At 43.7% G+C, this 15,924-nt stretch overlaps 1 protein-coding gene across 1 annotated transcript in view; it reads left to right on the top strand.

The window, feature by feature from the left end:
* The window catches only part of LOC110487753 (ras-related protein Rab-28), a gene marked incomplete in the record, with an annotated part of 96,853 nt that overhangs the window by 55,544 nt on the left and 25,385 nt on the right, over positions 1-15,924 (top strand). Inside the window, 2 exon segments of the mRNA XM_036943170.1 lie at positions 2,806-2,894; positions 4,545-4,674. Coding sequence (XP_036799065.1) covers positions 2,865-2,894; positions 4,545-4,674 — 160 coding nt within the window.

Here is a 15,924-nt window from a genome sequence, read left to right as displayed (position 1 = left end):
ATGATTAGTTGATTATTTGTATCAGCTGTTTAGTGCTGGGCAAAAACCCAAACGTCCTGAGGACCGAGTTTGGGAAACCCTGCATTAGAGGCACCTTGATGTAAGATGCTGCAGTGTCTGACTTTAATTTTCTTGAATTCTGCTTATGAAACGTGCATATCTAAAAGTATTCCGACGTTATTAAAGTAGCCTACTTGGAATTTATTACTTTTCTTTTTACAAAAGCGGTATGTGAATTTGAGTTTGTGCACAATTTAACTTTAAAAAAAATAATAATAATTTTACACAAAGCTTTAGAATTTCTGAATTTATTGTCAAATTGATACAAAATGTGTTGTTGCATTTTGTATTTTCCTTCCCCAGTGTTTCATGGTAAAACCGAACAATTTTGTTCCTCAGGTTATCTCAGGACTTTCAATGTGTCTTTCTTGGTAGCACCACATTGTGGAGAGTCTGCCACTTCTCATCCTTATTCATTCTGAAAGCTGTTCTCTCTAGGGCAAACACCAGGATTTTTTCCCCTCCATGAAGCCAATGGACAGCTTATGTCCAGAGAGGCGAGCCTTACACATAATTCTGTGGGCACAGTACAGAGTAAATACATTTAGCATTTTTATATTCATATCCCGGGGTTCAACTGATCTTTGTTCTGAACCACATAAAACATTCATGTTCTTATTTGTTTACTTTCAAACCCACGGAAATAAAGCCTCGCTCTGTATCCTCTTAGATGTGTAAAATAAATGTTTATTGACTAATGTTATATTTAGACTAAAGCCCCCCATTTTCACTTCCTACCATATGGCATGGGGATTTTCAGCATTTTAAATTGCATATTTAAAATGGTGCCAAGGCATAAAGCTGCAAAAGTCTGCAAAGTAGCTCCATTCTTTTATGACTAATAAAATAACATTTAAGCAAGGGTGGATTAAGTACTAAAATAAATATATGATAACTTGAAACTATTACATTTAGTCCTATATTCAGTTACAGTTGGTAATAGTAGGAGAAAGAAAACATGAATGTTTTAGTAGAGATAATTAGGCAGACCTTAGTGAAATAGGGAAAGGCAAGGCTTCAATGAGACATCGCACAAATAATTCCAATCTTAGTTGTGATTCTGGTAAAAATAGTTGAGAACCATTACTTATCTGCAACACGGCAAGACACGTGTGTGTGTGTGTGTGTTTTATTTATATATATATATAAAATAGTAGACGTTGGTTCAACACGAGTTGTAAAATGGCACATTTTCTGGGGGATTGGGTTCTCTTGACCTGATGAAGAGGATGGCTGTGTTTGCCATTTGGGTGGTCCTGAGCTTCGTTAGGACCTACGCCCGCCTTCGACTGGATGTGTTGTGTGGCTCTCTGGGGCTCTATGGGGATCTCCAAGATGGGGGGAGAGTATAGCCGGCGCTGGCCCCTCTCACCGTGAAGGCCCAGCTTGTCAAACTTAATGTACATTTTCCAACGCGTGGAGAGGTGAGGTGAGGCCGATTGGCACACAAACTTCTCTTTGTGTGCTTTTAACAATACCTCTTCCAGATGTCTCATGTTTGGTCTGTGAATTAATACTTATCAAAATGGTGATGTTTTGATAGTGTTTTTATTGGGTTCCACTGAACAGTGCTAATAGCTAATGAAGACTACTAAAAACACAAAAACAGCCACTAACTCACCACGTAAGCAGGGAAACTTTGGGTCTGTTGAGTCTTTTAAACAGAAATAAAGTTTGTGTCTGACTGCAGGGGATGGGTGGGGATAGCTCGTATGCTGTAACACCAAGGGCAATTATTCATTGCACTCTTCAATTTAGCTTTACATTGACACTGTATAGTCTAGATGTAGTCACTGTGAACACTCGCGCTTCCTTCCTCAGAGAAACAGGGACTTGTGTGGTGGGGGTCAGCTCGTCCAGCCGTATCCACACTGTACGCTCGGCTCGCCATAAGCGCACTAGGCCAATGAAGGGCCCTCATCACACCGACAAACTCCTCACTGTCTGGTCTTCTTTTCTTTTCTCAACCACCCCTTTCATTTTCCAGAGGAGGAAAATATTTATTTAGATTTGGTTTTGTACCCCTTAGCTCTCTCTCCCTCTCCCCACCTCCCTCTTATATAAATTGGGATAGTAGTCTTCTTTTGCTTATAATTTTGTGTTTAATTATCTGTATTTTTCTTAACACCACATATTTCTCCTTACTCTCCTCGACTTGGCAGAGAACGACACAATGCAAACAGCTATTCCCAGGCTAATAAGTGCTCGTTTTTTTCCGGCCAGGGGTATTGAGAATGTTTAAATTACAGGGTAAGCATACCTATTCATCCCCCTGAATCTCTCCTCTGGATATTCTTGGATTTGGAGTGTGTGTGTGACCTGCCAGAGGCGAGCGGTTAAAAATTAAAGATTAATCTATGATTTATTGTTTCCAATATGTACATGAACAAAGTCAACGTTTTATTACAGAAATCCCTCTCCCAAAATATAGGCTCCAGTTACGACTGACTCGTGAGCTTTGTTAAAACAAACGCCTATAAAAGGAACCCAAACAACCGAGATGGAAAGCTCACAAATTACAGTACAATTGCATTTGTCTTCTCTTGTCACGTTGTTTTCCAGTTGATCGACTTACGTTCACTTTTTAGTCAGAAGTTGATGATATGAAAAAGAAGCTAACATGGCAAGCCAAACGTTGATAGTTTTGTAATATGTGGGCTGCATTGCAGCAGCTTTTGTTTGAGACATTGAAGTCCTTTAATAGTTTCTTAAGATTTTAAGTTTCTCCATTTCCTCTTCCCTCAGGCAACTTGAATGTTACCCTGCAAGTGTGGGATATTGGAGGTCAAACGATTGGAGGGAAAATGCTGGATAAATATGTCTATGGTGCTCAGGTACTGTAACACACACACACAATAAACACTGAGGTGGTCTGTCGTAGTTCACGTTAGAGCTCTGAACTTTTTAACTGTACAAATGTACAATGTAATAGTGTTTCCCTATTAGGCTTGGGTAGTTAATAAGCCTTTATGATAATATTAGTGCCACAGGACCAAGTTTTGCTACTTAGCTGGTCATATGGACTAGACTATGTACAGTATGAGGGGGAGTAAGAAACACCTTTCTCTCTTTCTCCCTTCCCCCGCTCTAACGTCATTATTTATTAACAAAATAAGCATATTTACAACTGATTGTGAATAGAGCGAGGTTTGTGTTGACACTGCAATAACACGTGTGTGGGAGTGTTATGTTTGTGCTTTTGCCTCATTCCGCTAAGCAACATCCCTAACTTGTTGTTGCTATATAGGCTACCATTATCTGTCACCCAAAGCCACAGTCTACGCTCTCAAAGCTGCACTTGTTTGATGAGGTATAGATATAGCTATAGATCTGGTTTACCTGAAGAGCATGGGGCCTGTGTGGGATGTAGAGACCGAGACAACACTTGAGGCTGTTGGTGGGTGTGTAGGTCAGTCATGTCTGTACTGTAATACCACCTCAGACGCCCTGCCCGCTCACTCACACACAACAACAATGTGTCGTCCATCAATGCCACATTGGAATACTTTGCTCTGCGGGTTTCTCACCAGAGCTTTATGGGGCTTTCACGACCATTGTTCGACGCGCCACGGGCGACAATCAATCATAGTCATTGGTAGCGACGCGCTGTAATTGTAACTGACACAAACTGTCGTCACCGGCCTTGTGTTGTGACATTGCGTGTCCCGGACCAGACGCTTCCTGAAGAAAAAGGAGCTGCAATTCTGTTTCATGATGATGCAATCAAAGGCGAAGTAGTCTATTTATTTTGGCTCCTTTTCATATTCTATAGTCTTTTGGAATGGTAAAGAGAGAAATGGACACAATGTTGGCACTTGAGGCTTTTGTTTTTAACATGTACACTGAAGTGTTTCATCTTTGTTTACATATCAACTAGTACAGACGCCAGCTTTAACGGTCTGGTTACTCCGATGGTCACCTTTTGTGCTTTGCTATAGGACTACTTCCGTTTTTGTACCTATGCTGACAATACTTACAAATTATTTTGACGAAGAGAGGGGGATGAGACCTCCTTCATAACCACACGTATATTACCCTCTTTTATTTGTAAGCACAGACAACAGAGCCAATTTTGTGGCCAGGGAACCTAACCTAACCCCCCTTACCTCCTATGCTTGTTGGACTGGATGGACAAAACTCTGCGGTTCCCCTCGCCCCGATGTCCACAAACAGACAAATTAGAGCGTAGGCATAGTGGTTCGGCTGTATGTTCTTAGCATGTCTCTCTGCATCTGTAACAGCGATCTAGATCTTTAATGCCATGACTAACTTAGAGAGAGCTGAGGAGGTGCGAACTCCTTGGGGAGTGTGTGTTTTGAGATGGATGGGGGTAGGAAGAGGACTGTCTTTTCTCAGACACTAGTGCCACCTGCTGTTCACACTCAACCTCTCTGTCATGTTTGTTCTCATCTTATGTCAAATTGAATTTGTTTTCGGATGTTGTGATGACATAATTTCAGATTTTCCATGGTATTGTTTTTCAGGGTGTTCTTCTAGTGTACGACATTACAAACTTCCAGAGCTTTAAGAATCTGGAGGACTGGTACGGCATGGTCAAGAAGGCCAATGAAGAGTGTGACGTACAGCCTGTGGTCTCCCTGGTGGGAAACAAAAGTGAGTATCGCTGATGCACCTGCACGCACACATGCAGGTGCAGGTAGCCTAGTGGTTATGAGCGTTGGGCCAGTAACTGAAGGTCACTGGTTTGAATCCCCGAGCCAGCAATGTGGAAAAATCGGTTAACCCCCAACAACAACTGCTCCCCGGGTGATGACGTGGACTTTGATTAAGGCAGCCCCTGCGCCGATCTGATTTAGAGGGGTTGGATTAAATGCGGAAGACACGTTTCGGTTGAATGCATTCAGTTGTGCAACTGACTAGGTATCCACTTTCCCCCTTTCTTTTCTTCTGTTCATAGACCATGCTGTTACACATCATAAATGTATTTTTCAGTGCAGTAAAGAAAAATCACTTTTTCTCTGCCGGACCATTTTGTTAATATTTTTTTTCACTTTTCTTGACACTGCATAATTTAGCAGTACAGCAGCAACCATATTACTGCACCCAGCTCTATTCTGCAGTACAGCAGCAACCATATTACTGCACCCAGCTCTATTCTGCAGTACAACAGCAACCATATTACTGCACCCAGCTCTATTCTGCAGTACAGCAGCAACCATATTACTGCACCCAGCTCTATTCTGCAGTACAGCAGCAACCATATTACTGCACCCAGCTCTATTCTGCAGTACAGCAGCAACCATATTACTGCACCCAGTTCTATTCTGCAGTACAGCAGCAACTATATTACTGCACCCAGCTCTATTCTGCAGTACAGCAGCAACCATATTACTGCACCCAGCTCTATTCTGCAGTACAGCAGCAACCATATTACTGTACCCAGCTCTATTCTGCATTACAGCAGGTACCATATTACTGCACCCAGCTCTATTCTGCAGTACAGCAGGTACCATATTACTGTACCCAGCTCTATTCTGCAGTACAGCAGGTACCATATTACTGCACCCAGCTCTATTCTGCATTACAGCAGCAACCATATTACTGTACCCAGCTCTATTCTGCAGTACAGCAGGTACCATATTACTGTACCCAGCTCTATTCTGCATTACAGCAGCAACCATATTACTGTACCCAGCTCTATTCTGCAGTACAGCAGCAACCATATTACTGTACCCAGCTCTATTTTGCAGTACAGCAGCAACTATATTACTGCACCCAGCTCTATTCTGCAGTACAGCAGCAACCATATTACTGTACCCAGCTCTATTTTGCAGTACAGCAGCAACCATATTACTGTACCCAGCTCTATTTTTGCAGTACAGCAGCAACCATATTACTGTACCCAGCTCTATTCTGCAGTACAGCAGCGACCATATTACTGTACCCAGCTCTATTCTGCAGTACAGCAGCAACCATATTACTGTACCCAGCTCTATTTTGCAGTACAACAGCGACCATATTACTGTACCCAGTACGATATACTGCATTCTCGGGAACAGGCCCAGATCCCTGTGATTTGTGTGAAGAGGAGGCGGAGAAAAAGGGTCCGGAGGGCGGGCTGCCTTCTGAGAATTCGTAGGTGATCGTAAAAACACCCACTTCCTTCCATTCTTCTAGCAAATGTACAATCTTTGGACAATAAAATAGATGACAGTCGCGGAAGATTAAGCTACCAACGGGACATTCAAAACTGGAATATCTTATGCTTCACGGAGTCGTGGCTGAATGATGACACTATCAACATACAGCTGGCAAGTTATACGCTGCACCGGCAGGATAAAACAGCGGTGTCTGGTAAGACAAGGGACTATGTATTTTTGTAAATAACAGCTGGTGCACGATATCAAAGGAAGTCTTGAGCTATTGCTCGCCTGAGGTAGTGTGGTCTACAGCTTATCATGAGATTCTTGATCTACCTAGAGAGTTTATCTGTATTTTTCGTAGCTGTTTACATACAACTACAGTCAGAGGCTGGCGCTGAGACCGCATTGAATGAGCTGTATTCCGCCATAAGCAAACAAGAAAACGGTCAACCAGAGGCGGAGCTCCTAGTAGCCGGGGACTTTAATGCAGGGAAACTTAAATCAATTTTACCAAATTTCTGTCAGCATGTTAAATGTGCAACCAGAGGGGGAAAAAAACTCTGGACCACCTTTGCTCCACACACAGAGATTCATACAAAGCTCTCCCTCGCCTTCCATTTGGCAAGTCTGACCATAATTGTATCCTCCTGATTCCTGCTAAACAAGCAAAAATTTAAGCAGGAAGCCCCAGTGACTAGATCAATAAAAAGTGGTCAGATGAAGCACATGCTTAAGCTACAGGACTGTTTTGCTAGCACAGACTGGAATATGTTTCGGGATTCCTCCAATGGCATTGAGGAGTACACCACATCAGTCACTTCGTCAATAAGTGTATCGATAAAGTCGTCCCCACAGTGACCGTACGTACATACCGGAAGCCATGGATTACAGGCAACATCCAAACTGAGCTAAAGGTTAGACCTTCCGCTTTCAAGGAGCGGGACTCTAACCCGGAAGCTTATAAGAAATCCTGCTATGCTTTCCGATGGACCATCAAACAGGCAAAGCGTCAATACAGGACTAAGATCGAATCATACTACACCGGCTCTGATGCTCGTCGGATGTGGCAGGGCTTGCAAACCATTACAGACTACAAAGGGAAGCACAGCCGAGAGCTGCCCAGCTACATGAGCCTACCAGACGAGCTAAACTACTTCTATGCTCGCTTCAAGGCCAATAACGCTAAAACATGCATGAGAGCACCTGCTGTTCCGGAAGACTGTGTTATCACACTCTCCGCAGCCAATGTGAGTAAGACCTTTAAACAGGTTAACGTTCAAGGTCGCAGGGCCAGACGGATAACCAGGACTTGAACTGTGAGCATGCGCTGACCAACTGGCAAGTGTCTTCACAGAAATTTTCGACCTCTCCCTGTCTGAGTCTGTAATACCAACATGTTTTCAGCAGACCACCATAGTCCCTGTGCCCAAGAACACCAAGGTAACCTGCCTAAATGACTACCGACCCGTGGCACTCACGTCTGTAGCCATGAAGTGCTTTGAAAGGCTGGCCATGGCTCACATCAACACCATTATCCCAGAAACCCTAGACCCACTCCAATTTGCATACCGCCCCAACAGATCCACAGATGATGCAATCTCTGTTGCACTCCACACTGCCCTTTCCCACCTGGAGTAAAGGAACACCTATATGAGAATGCTCTTCATTGACTACAGCTCAGCATTCAACACCATAGTGAAACTCAAAGCTCATCAATAAGCTAAGGACCCTGGGACTAAACACGTCCCTCTGCCACTGGATCCTGGACTTCCTGACAGGCTGCTCCCAGGTGGTAAGGGTAGGTAACAACACATCCATCCGCAACTCTGATCCTCAACACAGGGGCCCCTCAGGGATGCATGCTCATTCCCCTCCTGTACTCCCTGTTCACTCATGACTGCACGGCCAGGTACGACTCCAACACCATCATTAAGTTTGCTGATGACATAACAGTGGTAGGCCTGATCACCGACAACGATGAAACAGCCTATAGAGAGGAAGTCAGATACCTGGCCGTGTTGTGCCAGGACAACAACCTCTCCCTCAACGTGATCAAGACAAAGGAGATGATTGTGGACTACAGGAAAAGGAGGACCGAGCACGCCCCCATTCTCATCGACAGGGCTGCAGTGGAGCAGGTTGAGAGCTTCAAGTTCCTTGGTGTCCACATCACCAACAAACTAACATGGTCCAAGCACACTAAGACAGTTGTGAAGAGGGCACAACAAAACCTATTCCCCCTCGGGAGACTGAAAAGATTTGGCATGGGTCCTCAGATACTCAAAAGGTTCTACATTTGCACCATCGAGAGCATCCTGACTGGTTGCATCACTGCCCGGTATGGTAACTGCTTGGCCTCCAAACGCAAGGCACTACAGAGGGTAGTGCGAACGGCCCAGTCCATCACTGGGGCCAAGCTTCCTGCCATCCAGGACCTCTACACCAGTCGGTGTCAGAGGAAGGCCCTAAAGAGTATCAAAGACTCCAGCCACCCTAGTCATATACTGTTCTCTGCTACCGCACGGCAAGCGGTACCGGAGCGCCAAGTCTAGGCCCAAAAGGCTTCTAAACAGCTTCTACCCCAAGTCATAAGACTCCTGAACACCTAATAAAATGCCTACCTGGACTATTTGCATTGCCTCCCCCTCTTACACCGCTGCTGGCCTCTGTTGTTATCATCTATGCATAGTCACTTTAATAACTCTACCTACATGTACATATTACCTCGACTAACCGGTGCCTCCACACATTGACTCTGTACCAGTACCCCCCCCCCCCCCCCCCCCCCCCCCCCCCCCGGCACATTGACTCTGTACCAGTACCCCCTGTATATAGTCTCGCTATTGTTATTTTACTGCTGGTCTTCAGTTACTTTTATTTCTTATTCTTATCCATATATTTTTTAACTGCATTGTTGGTTTGGGGCTCGTAAGTAAGCCTTTCACTGTTGTATTCAGCACTTTTGATTTATTTTGTGGGACAGCAGCGACCATATTACTGTACCCAGCTCTATTTTGTGGTACGGCGGCGAGCGTATTACTGTACCCAGCTCTATTTTGGAGTACGGCGGCGAGCGTATTACTGTATCCGGCTCTATTTTGTGGTACGGCGGCGAGCGTATTACTGTACCCAGCTCTATTTTGGAGTACGGCGGCGAGCGTATTACTGTACCCAGCTCTATTTTGTGGTACGGCGGCGAGCGTATTACTGTACCCAGCTCTATTTTGGAGTACGGCGGCGAGCGTATTACTGTACCCAGCTCTATTTTGGAGTACGGCGGCGAGCGTATTACTGTATCCGGCTCTATTTTGGAGTACGGCGGCGAGCGTATTACTGTACCCCGCTCTATTTTGGAGTACGGCGGCGAGCGTATTACTGTACCCAGCTCTATTTTGGAGTACGGCGGCGAGCGTATTACTGTATCCGGCTCTATTTAGCGGGAGGGTAGCGAACGTATTATTGTATCCGGTTCTATTTAGAGGGACGGTGGTGAACGTGTTACTGTATCTGGCTCTATTTAGAGGTACGGTGGCGAACGTGTTACTGTATCCGGTTCTATTTAGAGGTACGGTGGCGAACGTGTTACTGTATCTGGCTCTATTTAGAGGTACGGTGGCGAACGTGTTACTGTATCTGGCTCTATTTAGCTAGAAACAGGAGGTTGATTTTTCTATTGGGGCTGTTGATTATTCGCTTCCCCTTCTGTCTCCACTCCTCTGATCCTGTTTGTGTGTGCATGTGTGTAGGAGTGTGTTGCAGTCGATAATACCAGATAGGCCTTTGTGTGTAACGGCTCAAGCTAATTGATGTGTTTCGATTAGCTAATTGATAGAGAGGAGCAGGGTCTCCTGGGGCGATGGGAACGGTGATGTTTGCGTGCTCTGGGGAGTGACCCTCAGTGATTTAAGACCCTAATGTGGTGGCTACAGGGCACCCTCCCACTACTCTAACTCCCGCCTGGACACCACTTTGGATGAGGAGAGGATCTTAGATGATAACCAGACAACCTTTTCCAAACCCCCCCTCTCCCCACCCGCATCTCTCCAAAATAAAGACTAATAATGATGACTGTGTTTTTTTAAACATCCCCTCTGACAGATGGGGAGACATTGCTGCCGCCGTGTTATTGTAAAGCACCCAGTCACAGCCCCGTGTGTAATGATGGCTGTCGACTGTCCAGCCTCGAACCCCTCCGCCCCACTCCTCCTCCACCCCAGTGATGAATGGCCCACAGAGTGGTATCTACACAGGAAGCCTCTCTAATGTTACTCAACGGGGCCTTTAGGTCAGGGCTTAATACGCCTGTCTAGAGTAGGGATTCTCTTGTCTTCGCATTAGGGCGCATCTCTTAATGCCCGGGCCTAACGACAGGCGCCTCCGTATTTAGGCTACATTTTGTATACTGTCGGTGAGTGTGTCTGTGTATACGTGTGTGTAAGTGCGTTTGTTATAGTGTGTGTCAGTGTGTATACTGTAATATGTATTTAAGAAGTGTATAGCCCTCTGTCAGGGTCCCCCCTTCGCCCGCTCAGTCAGTCTGCTCTTAATGGCCATATTGCTAAGAATCGCCCATGTGTGTTTTTTTGGCTCCTACAGTTCGCAAAGAAGAAAAACAAAATCCCACACAGATTGCCCTACCCGGAGCAATCAATTACCTAGCGAGACTTTATGAATCCCTGAACCCTCTCACGGACTCAGTTTCTTCAGAGGGCATGAAGAGAGAGTTAGTCTAGCTATCTTGTGGGAATTGCCCACACAGACATTTCTGTTTTGCTTTCTTTTTTCCCCCTCCCCTGCTCCGTCGTCTTTCTCTCTTTTGCCGAGGAGCCCCTCTAACAATTTTACGTATCATAGTTATTTTTATTTTTACCAAGTGCCCGGCCGTCACCCTGTTATAATGAATAGAACAAAAAATATTCAGCATTCTTGGGGGGAATGTTGAGATTTTGTTTTGTAGGTTCCCATGAAATCCAAATGAGTGAAGTAGCCACCAGCCCTCAGACCATGTCAACTGAAATAGAAGGACCCAACCAGGAGCTTATAAGAGCATGATTTGCACTATACAGATTTATGAGAGGGCATGTCCTCTGGGAGATGCCTTCTCTCTCTTAACCACTGACATGTTTTACTGTTGTTTCCCTTCATTCACTCTCACTTATCATATATGCAGTACTAGTGTGTTATCGACTTGCTTTTGGATGTCTACAGTATTGTGTATAAACAGAGAGGGTAAGGCTTCAAAGAGGACAGTCTGACCCCCACCACTTATTTGTACCTGTGCAATGCTTTTGAGACAAACTCAAATACCCCCCCCCCCTTATCTTTGCCAAACCTCAGTATACTTAGCCTAATTGGGCTTAAACGGATATCTTATTTGGGATGCTGTTGTTCCCTCCTCTCCTTACCCTGGCCTGCCTGACCGCCCTCCACTGCCATTTGGCTAGTGGGGAACAGCCTCCCCATTCTCTGTTTAACACGGCCGTGTAGGGTTAAGGTGCCGTGTTAAGCCGGCGTTGTGCACCTCCTTGCCCTCCACATGCTGTCCAGACCCTTGTGTTAAATAATGGCACCACTTGTAACAATTCAGGGAGGAAGCCAATTAAATGTTTTATTGAGGACACACGTGTATACAAACGCACGCACACAGAAACGCGCGCACGCACACAGAAACGCGCGCACGCACACAGAAACGCGCGCACGCACACAGAAACGCGCGCACGCACACAGAAACGCGCGCACGCACACAGAAGCGCGCGCACGCACACAGAAACGCGCGCACGCACACAGAAACGCGCGCACGCACACAGAAACGCGCGCACGCACACAGAAACGCGCGCACGCACACAGAAACGCACGCACGCACACAGAAGCGCACGCACGCACACAGAAGCGCACGCACGCACACAGAAACACACAAACGCACGCGCACACAGAAACACACAAACGCACGCGCACACAGAAACACACAAACGCACGCGCACACAGAAACACACAAACGCACGCGCACACAGAAACACACAAACGCACGCGCACACAGAAACACACAAATGCACGCGCACACAGAAACACAACTATGCACACACAGACGGACACACACACAGAGAAACATAGAGACACTCAAACACTTGCAGAAGGTGGGTTTTTCTAGGAACACATGGGTAATGGAAGAATGCTCAGCTCTTGGTCTGTCTAAACATACTATAACTGTTTATTACAGCACAGCCCAGTGTTACACCGTATGGTACACAGTATCCTCTCAGGAAAATGTAGACTTCATATGCATGCAGTCTCCCTCACTTATCCAGATATTGTTTTCCTTTTATTATTCAATGTATGTTTCAAAATATTTATATTTTTTGTTTTACTGTCATACAACTTCTGAAATACTGATTGATAGTCTTAAAGGTGGTATTTGGGCTAGTTTGAGACCTGTGGTTCGTGTAGGTAAAGGTGTCGCACTGCACGCTCTGTGAATTCATGATATATTATGTCTTCACTTATAGGTGAACGATGGCACCATTAATTGTTAGAATTGGTCTTTCTAGTGTAGCTGCAGCTTCCTAAAGGGCTTTGAACTTGCAGATTTAATCATCTGTTGTTATGTTGAATATAGTGAATAAGGATGTATAGTGGGGTCTGAAATTATAGACCCCCTTGATTTTAAAAATGTGCAATATTGACTGTATTAAATAAATAATACAAATACTGAGCTTTTATTGTATTCTCCCAAAAATTGGGAAATTATATAATTTCTAATAATACATTTGCTTAGGGAAAGATTTTGTTTCACATCTAATACTTTTTTCTTCTTCTCAAAGGTAGATCCAAATTGACACCGGTAAAATTTATTATAAATAAAGTAGTCAAAAGTTTAGTATTTGGTCCCATATTCCTAGCACGTAATGATTACATCAAGCTTGTGATTTTACAAACTTGTTGGATGCATTTGCTGTTTGTTTTGGTTGTGTTTCAGATTACTTGGTGCCCAATAGAAATTGTTTACCATTAATGTATTGTGTCATTTTGGAGTCACTTTTATTGTAAATAAGAATAGAATATGTTTCTATGCACCTCTACATTAATGTCACGGATAATCCTGAATTAATTGTGAATAATGAGTGACAAAGTTACAGAGAGTCAAAGACCACCCCCCCTCCCCCCAAGACATGCTAACCTCCCATGTTATTGGTAATGGTGAGAGGTTAGCGTGTCTTGGGGGTATGAACTTTGACCCCCTGTAACTTTCTCACTCATTATTATTTCCGATTCATTCAGGATTATCCGTAATCATGGTAGCCTCCACATTAATGTAGGACTGTTCAGAATCATACTATATTCTTATTTATAATAAAAGTGACTCCAAAATGACCATTTAATTTGTGTTGGTCACAGCATAATCTGAAACGCAACCAAAACATACAGCAAACATCCAACAAGTTTGATGTAGTCATTGTGTGCTTTGGAATATGGGACCAAATACTCAACTGTAGACTATTTTATTTATAAGAATCTTGGCATGTCAATCATTTTGACCCATAACTTCTGGATATTTTTTTTAGTATTACTTGCTAAACAAAATGTTTTTCTCTGAGCAATTGTATTAGTATAAAATAATTTCCCTTTTTTTTGAGCATACAATATAGCTCAGTGTTTGTATTTATTTTACACAGCCATTGTGTCAAATGTCATACCCTACTCTATAGTTTATCTATGCAATGAATGACGTGCTAGCTAAGTCAATGTATCGTAAATAGTTGATCAAGTACAACTTTTTTTTCATTTGATATTTTGTGATGTTTCATGATCCTCTTAAAGGGATAGTTCACTGATTTTATATATTTATTTCCTTACGTTGAATGCAGTCTATGAACAAGGAGTGACTACAATACACTCATTTGTTTCGTTAATTAAACTAGCTACTGCAAACAATATGCATCATTAACATTTTTTGATCAAAATCCATGTTCCCGTGTAGTATGTTTTTAAATGTAATGTCCAAAATAAATAATCTACAAATAATTTAAACCAATTAATTGAGGAACCCAATCCATTTAAGAGGTGATTATGGTATGACATTTGATACATGCTAAACATTGCAGATTGATTTACATGAGGAATTTATCCCGACATGCTATTGTTGCTAATTGTTTGCATTGGCCAGTTGAACAAAACCAAGTGTGGATTGCAATCACTCCTTGTCCAAAGACTGCTTTAATGTAAGGAAACAAATTATTTTAAAATGCTAAATCACCGAACTCTCCCTTTTTAAAACCTTGAAATACTGTGTTTTACCTGAATAATTACCTGAATAATTTATCGAATGTATTTAACAAGTGGCATGTTTATGCTGACATTGGAACTGTGCACCCTCTTTTCATTCTGCAGTTTATCAAGCCAATTTGTTTTTATTAAGAGGGGACCACTGGACCCCTGCCCCTTCCCACCCACCCATTCCCCTTCGATATCACTATCCCTTAGGAGCTCTGGGGGCATCCATCATGGGCTCCCACAGCCCTTATTTGGGTGACTTAAATGGGTTCAGTTCTCTTAACCCCTCCTCATCACTCATGCCTTTTAGCACGGAGGTTCTGACACTTTTTTTTTTGCCTCATCCACACTGGCTCGCCATGGGAAATGTTCCAGATCCATGCTTTTTTGCCATGGGACATGTTCCAGATCCACGCTGGCTCTCCATGGGACATGATCCCTCGTCTGGCTGGGAGATAAGACTCCTGCACCGAGAGACTGTTCCTCTCTTTTTTCCCTCTCTCTCTCTCGCTCTCACACACGTTGCTCTATCTTTCTTTCAGTCACACGCTCAGCCCTGTACTTACACACTATCTTTCTTTCAGTCACACGCTCAGCCCTGTACTTACACACTATCTTTCTTTCAGTCACACGCTTAGCCCTGTACTTACACACTATCTTTCTTTCAGTCACACGCTCAGCCCTGTACTTAGTGTGTAAGTACAGGGCTGAGCGTGTGACTGAAAGAAAGATAGTGTGTATCTTTCTTTCAGTCACACGCTCAGCCCTGTACTTACACACTATCTTTCGGGAAATTTGAATTAACATGTTCTCTTTCCCTGCCTTTTACAGTAATGTCTTTGTTGGCTATGTGTCTCAAACAACATGCGTGTTTACCTTCTAAATGGTACGACAAACCTTTCCACATACCGTTACCCATCCCACTCTTCTTCACTGCCACCTATTCGGCCATGTGAAAACTCAAATGCCTATTTATCAAAACTCGGTTCTCGTACAGATGTAGGATCTTCATTTCATCACCTTGTTGCAGGATAACCTTCCTACAATGCAAGAAATGTAAAACTTGTAGTGTATATGAGGTTTATAAAAGCTTCTGAAGTTTGTAATTTCCATTTTGAGATTTGAGTTATTCCCTTGTGAAAAATGTATAAAACCCTACAAAAAAATAAATCCACATATTTATATTTCCTATTGCTGCAGGATTATTTTCCTGCTGTAGCAAACTGGCTCAAATTAAGATCCTACATCTGTATAACATCTCTAAACTCGGTTGTCGTTATAAAATGTCTCTCCTTCACCAACATTGTCCGGACGGAGTTGTTTGCCCTCTTGGCAAGGCCCAGGGTGGAGGCCTCCCCCTCCTCCTCTCCACTCCCCTCAACCCCCTGCCCCAGTAAAGCTGCCACAGTTCCTGTCTGTTCTGTGTAGGCCTGCAAATTTCTTAATAGAGATGCTCAGAAGTCCAGGAGCCCGGAGGAGCTCAATGCGCTTC

This window comes from Oncorhynchus mykiss, chromosome 14 (genome assembly GCF_013265735.2).
Source record: "Oncorhynchus mykiss isolate Arlee chromosome 14, USDA_OmykA_1.1, whole genome shotgun sequence".
NCBI classification, from domain to species: Eukaryota; Metazoa; Chordata; class Actinopteri; order Salmoniformes; family Salmonidae; genus Oncorhynchus; species Oncorhynchus mykiss.
The sequence above is the reverse complement of the archived record's forward strand: the minus strand, read 5'-3'. Positions and strand labels throughout refer to the sequence as shown.